General features: G+C 54.8%; 1 protein-coding gene across 9 annotated transcripts in view; it reads left to right on the plus strand.

Moving 5' to 3' along the window:
* The window catches only part of LOC139259631 (tensin-1-like), an 875,917-nt gene that overhangs the window by 650,880 nt on the left and 202,785 nt on the right, over positions 1-22,252 (plus strand). For all 9 annotated transcript variants that reach the window (XM_070875129.1, XM_070875131.1, XM_070875130.1 and 6 more), the window contains 3 exons: positions 8,961-9,025; positions 10,192-10,275; positions 14,761-14,873. In XM_070875129.1, coding sequence (XP_070731230.1) covers positions 8,961-9,025; positions 10,192-10,275; positions 14,761-14,873 — 262 coding nt within the window. The remainder of the gene's footprint in view (positions 1-8,960; positions 9,026-10,191; positions 10,276-14,760; positions 14,874-22,252) is intronic.

Consider the following 22,252-nt stretch of genomic DNA (forward strand, 5'->3'; position numbering starts at 1 on the left):
TCCGGGAGGGCGCTGAGCACCTCGAGTCTCATCGCCGAGAGCATGCAGAAACCAAGCGCAGGCAGCGGAAGGAGCGTGCGGCAAACCAGTCCCACCCTCCCGTCCCAACAACCAGCGGCTGCCCCAGACACCGCCTGTGACAGAGACTGCGGGTCCCGTATTGGGCTCATCTGTCACCTGAGAACTCACGGTGCGGAAGCGAGTCTTCCTCGACTGCCGAAAACAAAGGGATGGAAGCCTGCCATCCTTACCCGGTCTGGGCCTATAGGTGACTCCAGACCCACACCAACATAATTGACTCTGAAGTGACCACTCGGTTGGTATCAAACCTTCAAACAGCTGATCACGACCAAGGCCCAGCCCACCATCACCGTTCGGCCCATTCGAGCCCATGGTGGCTCTCTACAAGGAGCACCTCGGGGGTCTCTGTTCTGAATGAGCCACGGAGAGTGTACAGAGAACAACGCACCCGATGGGAATGGCCTCCATGTCCCTGTGTTGACCTCTCGGTCCCTAATGCTGTGCCAAGGCGACGGTTCAGACTCCTCGGCCCCTGTGGGGGGGGGGGGGTCAGGGTGGAGCATTGGCTCGACCTTTCACCCCAGCTCCCACCTCGCCGTCCACCTTTCCGGGGGTCAAGGGGGGCATTAACGTGGATCAGGGGGAGCCTGCTGCAGAAAACGCATCACGATTTTGAACACCGCTATTAAATCTCCCCTTAATCTTCTCTGCCCTCGGGGGAAAATCCCCCAGCTTCTCTCATTTGTCCTTGTAGCTGAAGCCCCTCACCCTGACCATGCCCCTCGCCAGGTATTGATAACACTGCTTGCTGCTGTCAGGGTTATCAATACATGGCCTTCTGCAGTTCTCCCCAGGAGGCCCCTCGCCCTGCAGCCGTGATTCAACCTGGAGTCTGTAGTCGCTCAGAACTCACCATCATAGGCAGTCCCTCGGAATCGAGGAGAACTTGCTTCCACTCCCAGAGTGAGTTCTCTGGTGGCTGAACAGTCCGATACGAGAGCCACAGACCCTGTCACAGGTGGGACAGACATTCGTCGGGGGAAGGGGAGGGTGGGGCTGGTTTGCCGCGCGCTCCTTCCGCTGCCTGCGCCTGGCCTCTTCACGCTCCTTGCGTTGAGGCTCGAAGACCCTCCCGGATGCACTTTCTCCACCTCGGGCAGTCTGCGGCCAGGGTCTCCCAGGTGTCAGTGGTGATGTCACACTTTACCAGGGAGGCTTTGAGGGTGGTCCTTATAACGTTTCCGCTGTCCTCCTTTGGCTCATTTACCATGAGGGAGCTCCGCATAAAGCATTTGTTTAGGGAGCCTCGTGTCTGGCATGTGTACTATGTGGCCTGCCCAGCGAAGCTGATCGAGTGTGGTCAGTGCTTCAATACTGGGGATGTTGGCCTGGTCGAGGACACTGATGTTGGTGTGTCTGTCCTCCCAGGGGATTTGCAGGATCTTACCGAGACATCGTTGGTGATATATCTCCAGCGACTTGAGGTGCCTTCTGTACATCGTCCATGGCTCAGCTCCATACAGGAGGGCGGGTATCACTAATGTCATTCAATAGGGGCCCCTCTCATTTGTGCGTTGCTAGCGGAAGGTTCCTCCGTCCTTGGCCCCATAGCTCAGTTTGTGACACGAGGGATCGGTGGTCTCTGAGCCCCGTTGCGGGATGTGGATTTCCCGTGTGCCTCGGTGAGCACACACACAGCGCAGATACAAGGTGCAGCCTGAGGAGGGCACCAGCGAGCTGGAATATCAGGGCCTCCGACTCTCGGGGCCTGTAACTGTGGCTCTGCAGCATTGCCGGCGGAAACCAGCGGAGGATTCATGGGCCAAGAAACTAAAATCATTTTATTTCATGAAAGGTTTCCTTGGGGGCTCCGGGAAGAGCAGGAGCGAAGTTCTGGTTCCCACAGGGAATCCTTCAGATTCCCCTTGTCTCCCCCTCCATTTCACCGACTTCAGAACCAGGGGACCTGACAAATCAGCAGGAGCCCATCCAGCCGGTTGTTCCTGAGAGAAGAGACATTCATTTAGTCCCACACCCCGGCTTTTTCCCCATAGTCCTGAAAATCTGTCCTCTCCCAGTACAGGCCCACTTGCATTGCAGATATGAGCAAAGTTGTGTGTGCAGAAATTGCTCTCCATTTCACCTCGAGTTCTTTTGCCAATTATTTTAAATCGATGACCCCAGTTCCCACTTGCCAGAGCAGTTTCTCTCTATTTGCTCAACCGTGTCAGCTGTGGCTCAGTGGGCAGCACTCTCGCATCAGAATGTTGTGGGTTCAGGTCCCCGACTGGGATTTCAGTAAATCTTGGCCCACACTCCCAGTGCAGGACTGAGGGAGTGCCGCACTGTCGGAGGGACAGTACTGAGGGAGTGCCGCACTGTCAGAGGGACAGTACTGAGGGAGTGTCGGAGGGGCGGTACTGAGGGAGTGCGGCACTGTCGGAGGGACAGTACTGAGGGAGTGTTGCACTGTCGGAGGGGCAGTACTGGGGGAGTGCCGCACTGTCGGAGGGACAGTACTGAGGGAGCGCCGCACTGTCGGAGGGACAGTACTGAGGGAGCGCCGCACTGTCGGAGGGGCAGTACTGAGGGAGTGCCGCACTGTCAGAGGGGCAGTACTGAGGGAGTGCCGCACTGTCGGAGGGGCATTACTGAGGGAGTGCCGCACTGTCGGTGGGGCAGTACTGAGGGAGTGCCGCACTGTCGGAGGGGCAGTACTGAGGGAGTGCTGCACTGTCGGAGGGGCAGTACATAGAAACATAGAAAATAGGTGCAGGAGTAGGCCATTCGGCCCTTCGAGCCTGCACTGCCATTCAATAAGATCATGGCTGATCATTCACCTCAGTACCCCTTTCCTGCTTTCTCTCCATACCCCTTGATCCCTTTAGCCGTAAGGGCCACATCTAACTCCCTTTTCAATATATCTAACGAACTGGCCTCAACAACTTTCTGTGGTAGAGAATTCCACAGGTTCACCACTCTCTGGGTGAAGAAGTTTCTCCTCATCTCGGTCCTAAATTGCTTACCCCTTATCCTTAGACTGTGACCCCTGGTTCTGGACTTCCCCAACATCGAGAACATTCTTCCTGCATCTAACCTGTCCAATCCCGTCAGAATTTTATACGTTTCTATGAGATCCCCTCTCATTCTTCTAAACTCCAGTGAATACAAGCCCAGTTGATCCAGTCTCTCCTCATATGACAGTCCAGCCATCCCGGGAATCAATCTGGTGAACCTTCGCTGCACTCCCTGAATAGCAAGAATGTCCTTCCTCAGAACAGGAGACCAAAACTGAACACAATATTCCAGGTGAGGCCTCACCAAGGCCCTGTACAACTGCAGTAAGACCTCCCTGCTCCTATACTCAAATCCCCTAGCTATGAAGGCCAACATGCCATTTGCCTTCTTCACCGCCTGCTGTACCTGCATGCCAACTTTCAATGACTGATGTACCATGACACCCAGGTCTCGTTGCACCTCCCCTTTTCCTAATCTGTCACCATTCAGATAATATTCTGCCTTCGTGTTTTTGCCACCAAAGTGGATAACCTCACATTTATCCACATTATACTGCATCTGCCATGCATTTGCCCACTCACCTAACCTGTCCAAGTCACCCTGCAGCCTCATAGCATCCTCCTCACAGCTCACACCGCCACCCAGCTTAGTGTTATCTGCAAACTTGGAGATATTACATTCAATTCCTTTGTCTAAATCATTAATGTATATTGTAAATAGCTGGGGTCCCAGCACTGAGCCCTGCGGCACCCCATAGTCACTGCCTACCATTCTGAAAAGGACCCGTTTATCTCCACTCTCTGCTTCCTGTCTGCAAACCAGTTCTCTATCCACGTCAATATATTATCGCCAATACCATGTGCTTTAATTTTGCACACCAATCTCGTGTGTGGAACCTTGTCAAAAGCCTTTTGAAAGTCGAAGTACACCACATCCACAGGCTCCCCCTTGTTACATCCTCAAAAAATTCTAGAAGATTTGTCAAGCAGGATTTCCCTTTCATAAATCCATGCTGACTTGGACCGATCCTGTCACTGCTTTCCAAATGCGCTGCTATTACATCTTTAATAATTGATTCCAACATTTTCCCCACTACTGATGTCAGGCTAACCGGTCTATAATTACCTGTTTTCCCTCCCTCCTTTTTTAAAAAGTGGTGTTACATTAGCTACCCTCCAGTCCATAGGAACTGATCCAGAGTCTATAGAATGTTGGAAAATGACCACCAATGCATCCACTATTTCTAGGGCCACTTCCTTAAGTACTCTGGGATACAGACTATCGGGCCCTGGGGATTTATCGGCCTTCAATCCCATCAATTTCCCGAACACAATTTCCCACCTAATAAGGATATCGTTCAGTTCCTCCTTCTCACTAGACCCTTGGTCCCCTAGTATTTCTCGAACGTTATTTGTATCTTCCTTAGTGAAGACAGAACCAAAGTATTTGTTCAATTGGTCTGTCATTTCTTTGTTCCCCGTTATAAATTCACCTGAATCTGACTGCAAGGGACCTAAATTTGTCTTCACTAATCTTTTCTCTTCACGTATCTATAGAAGCTTTTACAGTCAGTTTTAATGTTCCCAACAAGCTTCCTCTCATACTCTATTTTCCCCCTCCTACTTAAACCCTTAGTCCTCCTCTGCTGAATTCTAAATTTCTCCCAGTCCTCAGGTTTGCTGCTTTTTCTGGCCAATTATATGCCTCTTCCTTGGATTTAACACTATCCTTAATTTCCCTTGTTAGCCACGGTTGAGCCACCTTCCCCGTTTTATTTTTACTCCAGACAGGGATGTACAATTGTTGAAGTTCATCCATGTGATATTTAAATGTTTGCCATTGCCTATCCACCGTCAACCCTTTAAGTATCATTCGCCAGTCTATTCTAGCCAATTCACGCCTCATACCATCGAAGTTACCTTTCCTTAAGTTCAGGACCCTAGTCTCTGAATTAACTGTGTCACTCTCCATCTTAATAAAGAATGTTACCATATTATGGTCACTCTTCCCCAAGGGGCCTCGAACAACAAGATTGCTAATTAGTCCTCTCTCATTACACATCACCCAGTCTAAGATGGCCAGCTCTCTAGTTGGTTCCTCGACATATTGGTCTAGAAAACCATCCCTAATACACTCCAGGAAATCCTCCTCCACCGTATTGCTACCAGTTTGGTTAGCCCAATCAATATGTAGATTAAAGTCGCCCATGATAATTGCTGTACCTTTGTTGCACACATCCCTAATTTCTTGTTTGATGCTGTCCCCAACCTCACTACTACTGTTTGGTGGTCTGTAGTGAGGGAGTGCCGCACTGTTGGAAGAGCAGTACTGAGGGAGCGCCGCAATGTCGGTGGGGGTGTACTGAGGGAATGCAGCACTGTCGGAGGGGCAGTACTAAGGGAGTGCTGCACTGTCGGAGGGGCAGTACTGAGGGAGCGCCCCACTGTCGGAGGGGCAATACTGAGGGAGTGCCGCACTGTCGGAGGGGCAGTACTGAGGGAGCGCTGCACTGTCGGAGGGGCAGTACTGAGGGAGCGCCGCACTGTCGGAGGGGCAATACTGAGGGAGCGCCGCACTGTCGGAGGGGCAGTTCTGAGGGAGCGCCCCACTGTCGGAGGGGCAGTACTGAGAGAGCGCCGAACTGTCGGAGGGGCAGTACTGAGGGAGAGCCGCACTGTCGGAGGGGCAGTACTGAGGGAGCGCCGCACTGTCGGAGGGGCAGTACTGAGGGAGCGCCGCACTGTCGGAGGGGCAGTACTGAGGGAGTGCTGCACTGTCGGAGGGGCAGTACTGAGGGAACGCCGCACTGTCGGAGGGGCAGTACTGAGGGAGCGCTGCACTGTTGGAGGTGCTGTCTTTTGGATGAGACGTTAAATCAAGACCCTGTCTGCTCACTCAGGTGGACATAAAAGATCCCATGGCACTATTTCAAAGAAGAGCAGGGGGTGTTACCCTGATGTCCTGGGGCCAATATTTATCCTTCAATCAACATGACAAAAATGGATTATCCGGTCATTATGACATTGCTATTTGTGGGAGCTTGCTGTGCGCAAATTGGCTGCCACGTTTCCCACAATACAGCAGTGCCTACACTCCAAAAACACTTTATTGTTTCTAAAGCGCTTTGAGACTTCCGGTGGTTGTGAAAGGCGCTATAGAAATGCAAGTCTTTTTCTTTTTTTTAAACAAAATCCCTTATTGATTTTGAACACCTCTATTAGAGCTTCCTTTAGCCTTCTCTGCTCGAAGGAGAATAATCCCAGCTTCTCCTCCACCTTGTCGGGGAGGGTTCCCGTGGGTCTGACAGTCCTCAGGCCTGGTCTGTTTCAATGAGAGCTGGGAGTTAAAATGGCCCCTGGCCTTACATTGGCTCGTTTAACATTCTCTGTCCGCTGGCCCCATTCGAGTGGCACGCCCCCAGTTACCATCGGGGGCTTTCAGCATCTGTTCTGTACTCAGGAGCGACGCTGATTGGCGAAGCCTGCTCCCTCAGCCCGAACCAAAAGAAATCTGAGAAATTGGTGAAAGATTGTTCCGCTCTGGGAGGCGGGAATGGTGCGAAAAATGTCCGTCGGGAGCTAAATTGATGGGATGCATTTAATTTCTCGGGCTTGGCTAGCTGATATTCACAACTAAAAGCATTAGAGAGGCCTTGTTAGAGGATACTTTACAGCCATATCGGATCTCACCTGTAGAATAACAAGGCCTCCTGAACTCTCGAGCCGTTGATGAGCTCCGTTGCCAGGGGAACGGCTGAGTCAGGAATCTGAGATGGGATATGTTGAGTCTTTCTGCACGGAGGCACTCCGACACAGCGAGAGCCCCCGACACTTCCCATCGCAGACAGCAGACAGAGACTGCCCGTCCCCTGCGATTTCCCCTCTCGTATCCCAAACATCTTTCCACGTTAAGTAAAAGTAATCCCGTGACCTCTACCCCCTAGAAGGACAAGGGCAGCAGGCCCATGGGAACACCATCACCTCCACGTTCCCCTCCCAGTCACACACCGTCCCGACTGGGAAATATATCGGCCGGTTCAAGGCGGAGGCTCAACACCTTCCCAAAGGCAATTAAAGACAGACTTGCATTTATATAGCGCCTTTCACAACCTCAGAGAACTTTACAGCCAATGAAGTACTTTTGGAGTGTAGTCACTGTTGTAATGTAGGAAACACAGCAGCCAATTTGTGCACAGCAAGCTCCCACACACAGCAATGTGATAATGACCGGGTAATCTCGGATCATTACAATTTTCAGAACTGTGTTGGGGACAGATGCCCCTTCACCAGACACTGAAGCAAAGAACTTGCATTCATATAGCACCTTTCCATCTTCATATCCCAAAGTGCTTCACAGCCAAGGGATTATTTTTGAACTTTTGTCACTTGTTTTGTAGCTAAAGGCAGCCAGCAATGTCACACAGCAACGTCTCACACACAGTAATGGGATGAAGGACGAGTTTTCGTGATGTTGGTTGAGGGACAAACATTGGCACTGCTCTTCTTCCACGGATAGCCATGACATCTTTTATCACCAACTGAGCAGGATTGTGGGGCCATCAGTGGAATATCAGCACCTCCTGTACTGTCTCACTACCACAACAAAAGGCCCATAGCCCATGTACACTCCCCTATCACAGACCCTACCCACCCAGTGAATCCTCCCACAACCCATGTACACTCTCCCTATCACAGACCCTACCCACCCAGTGAATCCTCCCACAACCCATGTACACTCCCCTATCACAGACCCTCCCACCCAGTGAATCCTCCCACAACCCATGTACACTCCCCTATCACAGACCCTACCCACCCAGTGAATCCTCCCACAACCCATGTACACTCCCCTATTACAGACCATACCCACCCAGTGAATCCTCCCACAACCCATGTACACTCCCCTATCACAGACCCTACCCACCCAGTGAATCCTCCCACAACCCATGTACACTCTCCCTATCACAGACCCTCCCACCCAGTGAATCCTCCCACAACCCATGTACACTCTCCCTATCACAGACCCTCCCACCCAGTGAATCCTCCCACAGCCCGTGTACACTCTCCCTATCACAGACCCTACCCACCCAGTGAATCCTCCCACAACCCATGTACACTCTCCCTATCACAGACCCTCCCACCCATTCAATCCCCTCCCACAGCCCGTGTACACTCTCCCTATCACAGACCCTCCCACTCATTCAATCCCCTCCCACAGCCCATGTACACTCCCCTATCACAGACCCTACCCACCCAGTGAATCCTCCCACAACCCATGTACACTCTCCCTATCACAGACCCTACCCACCCAGTGAATCCTCCCACAACCCATGTACACTCCCCTATCACAGACCCTACCACTCATTCAATCCCCTCCCACAGCCCGTGTACACGCTCCCTACCACAGACCCTCCCACCCAGTGAATCCTCCCACAACCCATGTACACTCCCCTATCACAGACCCTACCCACCCAGTGAATCCTCCCACAGCCCGTGTACACTCTCCCTATCACAGATCCTCTCACCCATTCAATCCCCTCCCACAGCCCGTGTACACTCTCCCTATCACAGATCCTCTCACCCATTCAATCCCCTCCCACAGCCCGTGTACACTCTCCCTATCACTGACCCTACCCACCCATTCAATCCCCTCCCACAGCCTGTGTACACGCTCCCCTATCACAGACCCTACCCACCCATTCAATCCCCTCCCACAGCCCGTGTACACTCTCCCTATCACTGACCCTACCCACCTGTTTAATCCCCTCTTACTGCCACAATTGATTAATGCAAGTTCACAAATTCCTCCCTCATATAGATACAAGTCTTTCCATTTACGCTTTCACAAAAGCAGAGGTAAGGTAAAATGGTTGTATTCTAAGTGATTTCCTTGCACTGAATCTATTGCCTGTTTCATTACCACAGGGAGACCGTGGGCGGACGGGAGTGGTTATCGCCGCCTATATGCATTACAGCAACATATCCGCCAGGTATGGGAGCCGTCACACAGTACTAACTCTGTTCTCATTCAAAGCATTGTAACTGCTTTACAATGCAGTGGGGCTGCAGTGGTTTATAATCTTCAGCAGTAATGTCAAACACGACCAATTTCAGGACAGTGCTCTGGTACATGGTTACTGACTGTACCTGCCCTGGGAGTGTTTGATGGGACAGTGTAGAGGGAGCTTTACTCTGTATCTAACCCCGTGCTGTACCTGCCCTGGGAGTGTTTGATGGGACAGTGTAGAGGGAGCTTTACTCTGTATCTAACCCCCTGTACCTGCCCTGGGAGTGTTTGATGGGACAGTGTAGAGGGAGCTTTACTCTGTATCTAACCCCCTGTACCTGCCCTGGGAGTGTTTGATGGGACAGTGTAGAGGGAGATTTTCTCTGTATCTAACCCATGCTGTACCTACCCTGGGAGTGTTTGATGGGACAGTGTAGAGGGAGCTTTACTCGGTATCTAACCCCCTGTACCTGCCCTGGGAGTGTTTGATGGGACAGTGTAGAGGGAGCTTTACTCTGTATCTAACCCCCTGTACCTGCCCTGGGAGTGTTTGATGGGACAGTATTGAGGGAGCTTTACTCTGTATCTAACCCCGTGCTGTACCTGTCCTGGGAGTGTTTGATGGGACAGTGTAGAGGAGCTTTACTCTGTATCTAACCCCCTGTACCTGCCCTGGGAGTGTTTGATGGGACAGTGTAGAGGGAGCTTTACTCTGTATCTAACCCCCTGTACCTGCCCTGGGAGTGTTTGATGGGACAGTGTAGAGGGAGCTTTACTCTGTATCTAACCCCCTGTACCTGCCCTGGGAGTGTTTGATGGGACAGTGTAGAGGGAGCTTTACTCTGTATCTAACCCCCTGTACCTGCCCTGGGAGTGTTTGATGGGACAGTGTAGAGGGAGCTTTACTCTGTATCTAACCCCCTGTACCTGCCCTGGGAGTGTTTGATGGGACAGTGTAGAGGGAGCTTTACTCTGTATCTGTACATGCTCTGGGAATGATTGACAGTACTATGGCCTTGTATTTATTATATATGCAGTAGTGTGTGCTTATCGCACGTAATCCTGTGTTCCTGGTTGAACATTTCATGGAATATATCCCTGGTGTAACAGTCAGTCAGATGGTAAGATTTCCTGTTCCTCACTCCCTAGTGCTGATCAGGCTTTGGACCGATTCGCCATGAAGAAATTCTACGAGGACAAAGTCCTACCTGTAGGCCAGCCGTCGCAGAGAAGGTGAGTGACACGCAGACAGGCGCTGGGCAGCTGTCTTCCCAAGTCGCATTTTAAGAGGGGTAGCCGGCTGAATTGTGAGAATAATGAGCTTGATGGAAGACCTCCTCACGTGACCCAAAGCATGTCATCTATCTCTGTTTTTAATATTCTGCGAGCAAGTCAGTTTGTGTTGTTGGGCGTTCTACATTTTAATTTGAGCTGTTTATCTAACTCACTGTTACAAAGTCTGTGTCAAATACCACTCTGGAATGAGGCATCAAGACTCCAAACATCGAAATAGGAGCAGGAGTGGGCCATTCGGCCCCTCGAGCCTGCTCCGCCATCCAATAAGATCACGGTTGATCTTCAACCTCAACTCCGCTTTCCCGCCCGATTCCCAATCCCTCTATTCCCCGAGAGTCCAAAAATCTAGCGATCTCTGCCCTGATTATACTCAAAGACTGAGCCTCCACAGCCCTCTGGGGCAGAGAATTCCAAAGATTCACCATCCTCTGAGTGAAGAAATTCCTCCTCATCTCAGTCCTAAATGGCCGACCTCTTATCCTGAGACTGTGACCCCTGGTTCTAGACTCCCCAGCCCGGGGGGAAACACCCTCCCTGCATCTACCCTGTCAAGCCCTGTAAGAATTTTGTATGTTTCAATGAGATCACCTCTAAACTCTAGAGAATATAGGCCCAGTCTACTCAATCTCTTCTCATAAGACAATCCCCCCATCCCAGGAATCAGTCTGGTGAACCTTCGTTGCACTCCCTCTATGGCAAGTATATCCTTCCTTAGGTAAGGAGACCGACACTGTACACAAAACTCCAGGTGTGGTCTCACCAGGGAACTATACAACTGTAGTAACACCTCCCTACTCTAACACTCCAAACCTCTGATAATACATGCCAACATACCATCAGCTGTCAGCCATGGCTCAGTGGGCAGCACTCTCGCCACTGAATCAGAAGGTTGTGGTTCAAGTCCCACTCCAGGGACTTAAGCACATAAATCTAGGCTGACACTCCATCATCATCATCATAGGCAGTCCCTCGGAATCGAGGAAGACTTGCTTCCACTCTAAAAGTGAGTCCTTAGGTGACTGAACAGTCCAATACGAGAACCACAGTCCCTGTCACAGGTGGGACAGACAGTGGTTGAGGGAAGGGGAGGGTGGGACTGGTTTGCCACACGCTCCTTCCGCTGCCTGCGCTTGGTTTCTGCATGCTCTCGGCGATGAGACTCGAGGTGCTCAGCGCCCTCCCGGATGCACTTCCTCCACTTAGGGCGGTCTTTGGCCAGGGACTCCCAGGTGTCGGTGGGGATGTTGCATTTTATCAGGGAGGCTTTGAGGGTGTCCCTGTAACGTTTCCTCTGCCCACCTTTGGCTCACTTGCCGTGAAGGAGTTCCGAGTAGAGCGCTTGCTTTGGGAGTCTCGTATCGGGCATGCGGACAATGTGGCCCTGCCCAGCGGAGCTGGTCGAGTGTGGTCAGTGCTACGATGCTGGGGATGTTGGCCTGGTCGAGGACGCTAACGTTGGTGCGTCTGTCCTCCCAGGGGATTTGTAGGATCTTGCGGCGACATCGTTGGTGATATTTCTCCAGCGATTTGAGGGAGCGCTGCACTGTCGGAGGGGCCGTATTTCAGATGAGACGTTAAACCGAGGCCCCGTCAGCCCTCTCAGGTGGACATAAAAGATCCCATGGCACTATTTCGAAGAAGAGCAGGGGGAGTTCTTCCCGGTGTCCTGGGGCCAATATTTATCCCTCAATCAGCATAACACAAAACAGATTATCTGGTCATTGCTGTGTGTGGGAGCTTGCTGTGCGCAAGTTGGCTGCCACGTTTCCCACATTACAACAGTGACTACACTCCAAAAGTACTTCATTGGCTGTAAAGCGCTTTGAGGTGTCCGGTGGTGTGAAAGGTGCTATATAAATGCAAGTCTTTCATTTTTCCTGTTTATTTGCTTTCTTAATCACTTGCTGTACCTGCAGGTTAACGTTCAGTGACTGGTGTACAAGGAACCCAGGTCCCTCTGAACACCAACACTTCCCAATCTCTCACCGTTTAATTTGCTTCAATTACTGATTTTCTAATGTTAATCTAATGTATAATTATTGTATATATTATTTCACTTTGTTTAATTATAATTACTCTTTAGTATACCGGTTTGACTATTGTATACTGCTTATTGTATTATTTACAATGTAATATCAATTTCCATTATTGAGTATTTTACCTGTGTCTATCTGCGCGCATATTTTGGTGGCTGCTTCAGACCCGAGCCATTAACCTCTTTTACATTCCCAACATCTGACGTGTTGTGAGACTGCTGTGAACACCTTGGGATGTTTTACTACGTTAAAGGCGCTATATGAATAAAAGTTATTATTTTTTAAATATTCTGCTTTTCTATTTTTCCAACCAAAGTGGATAGTGTCACATTTCTCCACGTTATATTCCATTTGCCATGTTCCTGCCCTGTGGATATCCCTCTACAGCCAATTTGCGTCCTCCTCACAGCTTACTTTCCCAACTAACTTTGTATCATCAGTGGATACGTTACACTCAGTCCCCTCATATAAATCATTCATGTCGGTTCTCAATAGTTGAGGCCCCAACACTGCTGGTAGAACATCATTCTCTGCCTGCACAGTGGGACAGTGCAGAGGGAGCTTTACTCTGTATCTAACCCCCTGTACCTGCCCTGGGAGTGTTTGATGGGACAGTGTAGAGGGAGCTTTACTCTGTATCTAACCCCCTGTACCTGCCCTGGGAGTGTTTGATGGGACAGTGTAGAGGGAGCTTTACTCTGTATCTAACCCCGTGCTGTACCTGCCCTGGGAGTGTTTGATGGGACAGTGTAGAGGGAGCATCACTCTGTATCTAACCCGTGCTGTACCTGCCCTGGGAGTGTTTGATGGGACAGTGTAGAGGGAGCTTTACTCTGTATCTAACCCCCTGTACCTGCCCTGGGAGTGTTTGATGGGACAGTGTAGAGGGAGCTTTACTCTATATCTAACGCCCTGTACCTGCCCTGGGAGTGTTTGATGGGACAGTGTAGAGGGAGCTTTACTCTGTATCTAACCCCCTGTACCTGCCCTGGGAGTGTTTGATGGGACAGTGTAGAGGGAGCTTTACTCTGTATCTAACCCTGTGGTGTACCTGCCCTGGGAGTGTTTGATGGGACAGTGCAGAGGGAGCTTTACTCTGTATCTAACCCCCTGTACCTGCCCTGGGAGTGTTTGATGGGACAGTGTAGAGGGAGCTTTACTCTGTATCTAACCCGTGCTGTACCTGCCCTGGGAGTGTTTGATGGGACAGTGTAGAGGGAGCTTTACTCTGCATCTAACCCCGTGCTGTACCTGCCCTGGGAGTGTTTGATGGGACAGTGTAGAGGAAGCTTTACTCTGCATCTAACCCGTGCTGTACCTGCCCTGGGAGTGTTTGATGGGACAGTGTAGAGGGAGCTTTACTCTGTATCTAACCCCCTGTACCTGCCCTGGGAGTGTTTGATGGGACAGTGTAGAGGGAGCTTTACTCTGTATCTAACGCCCTGTACCTGCCCTGGGAGTGTTTGATGGGACAGTGTAGAGGGAGCTTTACTCTGTATCTAACCCCCTGTACCAGCCCTGGGAGTGTTTGATGGGACAGTGTAGAGGGAGCTTTACTCTGTATCTAACCCTGTGGTGTACCTGCCCTGGGAGTGTTTGATGAGACAGTGCAGAGGGAGCTTTACTCTGTATCTAACCCCCTGTACCTGCCCTGGGAGTGTTTGATGGGACAGTGTGGAGGGAGCTTTACTCTGTATCTAACCCCCTGTACCTGCCCTGGGAGTGTTTGATGGGACAGTGTAGAGGGGGATTTACTCTGTATCTAACCCCCTGTACCTGCCCTGGGAGGGTTTGATGGGTCAGTGTAGAGGGAGCTTTACTCTGTATCTAACCCCGTGCTGTACCTGCCCTGGGAGTGTTTGATGGGACGGTGTAGAGGGGGATTTACTCTGTATCTAACCCCCTGTACCTGCCCTGGGAGTGTTTGATGGGACAGTGTAGAGGGAGCTTTACTCTGTATCTAACCCCGTGCTGTACCTGCCCTGGGAGTGTTTGATGGGACAGTGTAGAGGGGGATTTACTCTGTATCTAACCCCCTGTACCTGCCCTGGGAGTGTTTGATGGGACAGTGTAGAGGGAGCTTTACTCTGTGTCTAACCCCGTGCTGTACCTGCCCTGGGAGTGTTTGATGGGTCAGGGTAGAGGGGGATTTACTCTGTATCTAACCCCCTGTACCTGCCCTGGGAGTGTTTGATGGGACAGTGTAGAGGGAGATTTACTCTGTATCTAACCCCCTGTACCTGCCCTGGAGTGTGTGATGGGACAGTGTAGAGGGAGCTTTACTCTGTATCTAACCCGTGCTGTACCTGCCCTGGGAGGGTTTGATGGGACAGTGTAGAGAGGAATTTACTCGGTATCTAACCATGATGCCCTTCTCTTGGTGCAGGTATGTCCATTATTTCAGTGGACTTCTCTCCGGCACAATCAAGATGAACAACAAGCCTCTGTTTCTACATCATGTCATCATGCACGGCATTCCAAGCATCGAGTCCAAAGGAGGTAAGGCTTCACTTTTCCAAGGACCATGATTCCTGAGTGCTCAAAGTGCTGCCAACCCAAGATGGAAACTCCTTTTAGCCGAGTTCCCCTAACTTTGGCCTCTTGTGCATCCGGCACTCCCTTCGCCCCACCATTGCTGGCCAAGCCACACCCTCAACACTCACTCCCTCCCCCACCCTCAACACTCACTCCCTCCACCACCCTCAACACTCACTCCCTCCCCCACCCTCAACACTCACTCCCTCCCTCCCCCACCCTCAACACTCACTCCCTCCCTCCCCCACCCTCAACACTCACTCCCTCCCTCCCTCACCCTCAACACTCACTCCCTCCCTCCCCCACCCTCAACACTCACTCCCTCCCCCACCCTCAACACTCACTCCCTCCCTCCCCCACCCTCAACACTCACTCCCTCCCTCCCTCACCCACAACACTCACTCACTCCCTCCCCCACCCTCAACACTCACTCCCTCCCCCAACCTCAACACTCACTCCCACCCCCACCCTCAGCACTCACTCCCTCCTCCACCCTCAACACTCACTCCCTCCACCACCCTCAACACTCACTTCCTCCCCCAACCTCAGCACTCACTCCCTCCCCCACCCTCAACACTCACTCCCTCCCCCATTGTCAACACTCACTCCCTCCCCCATCCTCAGCACTCACTCCCTCCCCCACCCTCAACACTCACTCCCTCCCCCATCCTCAGCACTCACTCCCTCCCCCACCCTCAACACTCACTCCCTCCCCCACCCTCAACACTCACTCCCTCCCCCACTCTCAACACTCACTCCCTCCCCCACCCTCAGCACTCACTCCCTCCCCCATTGTCAACACTCACTCCCTCCCCCATCCTCAGCACTCACTCCCTCCCCCACCCTCAACACTCACTCCCTCCCTCCCACACCCTCAACACTCACTCCCTCCCTCCCCCGTCCTCAGCACTCACTCCCTCCCCCACCCGCAACACTCACTCCCTCCCCCATTGTCAACACTGACTCCCTCCCCCATCCTCAACACTCACTCCCTCCCCCACCCTCAACACTCACTCCCTCCCTCCCCCACTCTCAACACTCACTCCCTCCCTCCCTCACCCTCAACACTCACTCCCTCCCCCACCCTCAACACTCACTCCCTCACCCACACTCAGCACTCACTCCCTCCCCCACCCTCAGCACTCACTCCCTCCCCCACCCTCAGCACTCACTCCCTCACTCCCCCACCCTCAACACTCACTCCCTCCCCCATTGTCAACACTCACTCCCTCCCCCATCCTCAGCACTCACTCCCTCCCCCACCCTCAACACTCACTCCCTCCCTCCCCCACTCTCAACACTCACTCCCTCCCTCCCCCACCCTCAACACTCACTCCCTCCCCCACCCTCAGCACTCACTCCCTCCCCCACCCTCAACACCCTCTCCCTCCCCCACCCTCAGCACTCACTCCCTCCCCCACCCTCAACACTCACTCCCTCCCCCATTGTCAACACTCACTCCCTCCCCCATCCTCAGCACTCACTCCCTCCCCCACCCGCAACACTCACTCCCTCCCCCATTGTCAACACTCACTCCCTCCCCCATCCTCAACACTCACTCCCTCCCCCACCCTCAACACTCACTCCCTCCCTCCCCCACTCTCAACACTCACTCCCTCCCTCCCCCACCCTCAACACTCACTCCCTCCCCCACCCTCAACATTCACTCCCTCACCCACCCTCAGCACTCACTCCCTCCCCCACCCTCAGCACTCACTCCCTCCCCCACCCTCAGCACTCACTCCCTCCCTCCCCCACCCTCAACACTCACTCCCTCCCCCATCCTCAACGCTCACTCCCTCCCCCATTGTCAACACTCACTCCCTCCCCCACCCTCAGCACTCACTCCCTCCCCCATCCTCAGCACTCACTCCCTCCCCCACCCTCAACACTCACTCCCTCCCCCATTGTCAACACTCACTCCCTCCCCCACCCTCAGCACTCACTCCCTCCCCCATCATCAACACTCACTCCCTCCCCCATTGTCAACACTCACTCCCTCCCCCACCCTCAGCACTCACTCCCTCCCCCATCCTCAGCACTCACTCCCTCCCCCACCCTCAGCACTCACTACCTCCCCCACCCTCAGCACTCACTCCCTCCCCCATCCTCAGCACTCACTCCCTCCCCCATTGTCAACACTCATTCCCTCCCCCACCCTCAACACTCACTCGCTCCCCCATCCTCAGCATTCACTCCCTCCCTCCCCCAACCTCAACACTCACTCCCTCCCCCACCCTCAACACTCACTCCCTCCCCCACCCTCAACACTCACTCCCTCCCCCACCCTCAGCACTCACTCCCTCCCCCATTGTCAACATGCATTCCCTCCCCCACCCTCAACACTCACTCCCTCACCCACCCTCAACACTCACTCCCTCCCCCACCCTCAGCACTCACTCCCTCCCCCATTGTCAACACTCACTCCCTCCCCCACCCTCAACACTCACTCCCTCCCCCACCCTCAACACTCACTCCCTCCTTCCCCCACCCTCAACACACTCCCTCCCTCCCCCACCCTCAACACTCACTCCCTCCCCCATCGTCAACACTCACTCCCTCCCTCCCCCACCTTCAACACTCACTCCCTCCCCCACCCTCAACACTCACTCCCTCCCTCCCCCACCCTCAACACTCACTCCCTCCCCCATTGTCAACACTCACTCCCTCCCCCACCCTCAGCACTCACTCCCTCCCCCATCCTCAACACTCACTCCCTCCCTCCCCCACCCTCAAAACTCACTCCCTCCCCCATTGTCAACACTCACTCCCTCCCCCATCCTCAACACTCACTCCCTCCCTCCCCCACCCTCAAAACTCACTCCCTCCCCCATCCTCAGCACTCACTCCCTCCCCCACCCTCAGCACTCACTCCGTCCCCCACCCTCAGCACTCACTCCCTCCCCCATCCTCAGCACTCACTCCCTCCCCCACCCTCAGCACTCACTCCCTCCCCCACCCTCAGCACTCACTCCCTCCCCCATCCTCAGAACTCACTCCCTCCCCCACCCTCAGCACTCACTCCCTCCCCCATCCTCAGTATTCAATCCCTCCCCCACCCTCAGCACTCACTCCCTCCCCCACCCTCAACACTCACTCCCTCCCCCATCCTCAGCACTCACTCCCTCCCCCACCCTCAACACTCACTCCCTCCCCCATTGTCAACACTCATTCCCTCCCCCACCCTCAACACTCAGTCCCTCCCCCATCCTCAACACTCACTCCCTCCCTCCCCCACCTTCAACACTCACTCCCTCCCCCACCCTCAACACTGACTCCCTCCCTCCCCCACCCTCAACACTCACTCCCTCCCCATTGTCAACACTCACTCCCTCCCCCATCTTCAGCACTCACTCCCTCCCCCATTGTCAACACTCACTCCCTCCCCCATCCTCAGCACTCACTCCCTCCCCCATTGTCAACACTCACTCCCTTCCCCACCCTCAGCACTCACTCCCTCCCCCACCCTCAGCACTCACTCCCTCCCCCATTGTCAACACTCACTCCCTCCCCCATTGTCAACACTCACTCCCTCCCCCATTGTCAACACTCACTCCCTCCCCCACCCTCAACACTCACTCCCTCCCCCATCCTCAGCACTCACTCCCTCCCCCAATCTCAACACTCACTCCCTCCCCCATTGTCAACACTCATTCCCTCCCCCACCCTCAACACTCACTCCCTCACCCACCCTCAACACTCACTCCCTCCCCCACCCTCAGCACTCACTCCCTCCCCCATTGTCAACACTCACTCCCTCCCCCATCCTCAGCACTCACTCCCTCCCCCATTGTCAACACTCATTCCCTCCCCCACCCTCAACACTCACTCCCTCCCCCACCCTCAACACTCACTCCCTCCCTCCCCCACCCTCAACACTCACTCCCTCCCCCATCGTCAACACTCACTCCCTCCCTTCCCCACCTTCAACACTCACTCCCTCCCCCACCCTCAACACTCACTCCCTCCCTCCCCCACCCTCAACACTCACTCCCTCCCCCACCCTCAACACTCACTCCCTCCCCATCGTCAACACTCACTCCCTCCCTCCCCCACCCTCAACACTCACTCCCGCCCTCCCCCGCCCTCAACACATAACTCCCTCCCCCACCCTCAACACTCACTCCCTCCCCTATTTTCAACACTCACTCCCTCACCCACCCTCAACTCTCACTCCCTCCCTCCCCCACCCTCAGCACTCACTCCCTCACCCACCCTCATCACTCACTCCCTCCCTCCCCCACCCTCAACACTCACTCCCTCCCCCATCCTCAACACTCACTCCCTCCCCCATTGTCAACACTCACTCCCTCCCCAACCCTCAGCACTCACTCCCTCCCCCATCCTCAGCACTCACTCCCTCCCCCACCCTCAACACTCACTCCCTCCCCCATTGTCAACACTCACTCCCTCCCCCACCCTCAGCACTCACTCCCTCCCCCATTGTCAACACTCACTCCCTCCCCCACCCTCAACACGCACTCCCCCCCCCACCCTCAGCACTCACTCCCTCCCCCACCCTCAGCACTCACTCCCTCCCCCACCCTCAGCACTCACTCCCTCCCCCATCCTCAGCACTCACTCCCTCCCCCACCCTCAGCACTCACTCCCTCCCCCACCCTCAGCACTCACTCCCTCCCCCATCCTCAGCACTCACTCCCTCCCCCATCCTCAGCACTCACTCCCTCCCCCACCCTCAGCTCTCACTCCCTCCCCCACCCTCAGTACTCACTCCCTCCCCCATCCTCAGCACTCACTCCCTCCCCCATTGTCAACACTCATTCCCTCCCCCACCCTCAACACTCACTCGCTCCCCCATCCTCAGCACTCACTCCCTCCCCCATTGTCAACACTCACTCCCTCCCCCACCCTCAACACTCACTCCCTCCCCCACCCTCAGCACTCACTCCCTCCCCCATTGTCAACACTCACTCCCTCCCCATCCTCAGCACTCACTCCCTCCCCCATTGTCAACACTCATTCCCTCCCCCACCCTCAACACTCACTCACTCCCTCCCCCACCCTCAACACTCACTCCCTCCCTCCCCCACCCTCAACACTCACTCCCTCCCTCCCCCACCCTCAACACTCACTCCCTCCCCCACCCTCAGCACTCACTCCCTCCCCCATTGTCAACACTCACTCCCTCCCCCACCCTCAACACTCACTCCCTCCCCCACCCTCAACACTCACTCCCTCCTTCCCCCACCCTCAACACACTCCCTCCCTCCCCCACCCTCAACACTCACTCCCTCCCCCATCGTCAACACTCACTCCCTCCCTCCCCCACCTTCAACACTCACTCCCTCCCCCACCCTCAACACTCACTCCCTCCCTCCCCCACCCTCAACACTCACTCCCTCCCCCATTGTCAACACTCACTCCCTCCCCCACCCTCAGCACTCACTCCCTCCCCCATCCTCAACACTCACTCCCTCCCTCCCCCACCCTCAAAACTCACTCCCTCCCCCATTGTCAACACTCACTCCCTCCCCCACCCTCAGCACTCACTCCCTCCCCCATCCTCAGCACTCACTCCCTCCCCCACCCTCAGCACTCACTCCGTCCCCCACCCTCAGCACTCACTCCCTCCCCCATCCTCAGCACTCACTCGCTCCCCCACCCTCAGCACTCACTCCCTCCCCCACCCTCAGCACTCACTCCCTCCCCCATCCTCAGAACTCTCTCCCTCCCCCACCCTCAGCACTCACTCCCTCCCCCATCCTCAGCACTCACTCCCTCCCCCACCCTCAGCACTCACTCCCTCCCCCATCCTCAGCACTCACTCCCTCCCCCATTGTCAACACTCACTCCCTTCCCCACCCTCAGCACTCACTCCCTCCCCCACCCTCAGCACTCACTCCCTCCCCCATTGTCAACACTCACTCCCTCCCCCATTGTCAACACTCACTCCCTCCCCCATTGTCAACACTCACTCCCTCCCCCACCCTCAACACTCACTCCCTCCCCCATCCTCAGCACTCACTCCCTCCCCCAATCTCAACACTCACTCCCTCCCCCACCTCAGCACTCACTCCCTCCCCCATTGTCAACACTCATTCCCTCCCCCACCCTCAACACTCACTCCCTCACCCACCCTCAACACTCACTCCCTCCCCCACCCTCAGCACTCACTCCCTCCCCCATTGTCAACACTCACTCCCTCCCCCATCCTCAGCACTCACTCCCTCCCCCATTGTCAACACTCATTCCCTCCCCCACCCTCAACACTCACTCCCTCCCCCACCCTCAACACTCACTCCCTCCCTCCCCCACCCTCAACACTCACTCCCTCCCCCATCGTCAACACTCACTCCCTCCCTTCCCCACCTTCAACACTCACTCCCTCCCCCACCCTCAACACTCACTCCCTCCCTCCCCCACCCTCAACACTCACTCCCTCCCCCACCCTCAACACTCACTCCCCCCCCATCGTCAACACTCACTCCCTCCCTCCCCCACCCTCAACACTCACTCCCTCCCTCCCCCGCCCTCAACACATAACTCCCTCCCCCATCCTCAACACTCACTCCCTCCCCCACCCTCAACACTCACTCCCTCCCTCCCCCACCCTCAACACTCACTCCCTCCCCCACCTTCAACACTCACTCCCTCCCTCCCCCACCCTCAACACTCACTCCCTCCCCCACCTTCAACACTCACTCCCTCCCTCCCCCACCCTCAACACTCACTCCCTCCCCCATTGTCAACACGCACTCCCTCCCCCATCCTCAGCACTCACTCCCTCCCCCACCCTCAGCACTCACTCCCTCCCCCACCCTCAGCACTCACTCCCTCCCCCATCCTCAGCACTCACTCCCTCCCCCATCCTCAGCACTCACTCCCTCCCCCACCCTCAGCACTCACTCCCTCCCCCACCCTCAGTACTCACTCCCTCCCCCATCCTCCGCACTCACTCCCTCCCCCATTGTCAACACTCATTCCCTCCCCCACCCTCAACACTCACTCGCTCCCCCATCCTCAGCACTCACTCCCTCCCCCACCCTCAACACTCGCTCCCTCCCCCACCCTCAACACTCACTCCCTCCCCCACCCTCAGCACTCACTCCCTCCCCCATTGTCAACATTCATTCCCTCCCCCACCCTCAACACTCACTCCCTCATCCACCCTCAACACTCACTCCCTCCCCCACCCTCAGCACTCACTCCCTCCCCCATTGTCAACACTCACTCCCTCTCCCATCCTCAGCACTCACTCCCTCCCCCATTGTCAACACTCATTCCCTCCCCCACCCTCAACACTCACTCACTCCCTCCCGCACCCTCAACACTCACTCCCTCCCTCCCGCACCCTCAACACTCACTCCCTCCCTCCCCCACCC

Source organism: Pristiophorus japonicus, chromosome 3 (assembly GCF_044704955.1).
Source record: "Pristiophorus japonicus isolate sPriJap1 chromosome 3, sPriJap1.hap1, whole genome shotgun sequence".
In the NCBI taxonomy this organism is placed as follows: Eukaryota; Metazoa; Chordata; class Chondrichthyes; family Pristiophoridae; genus Pristiophorus; species Pristiophorus japonicus.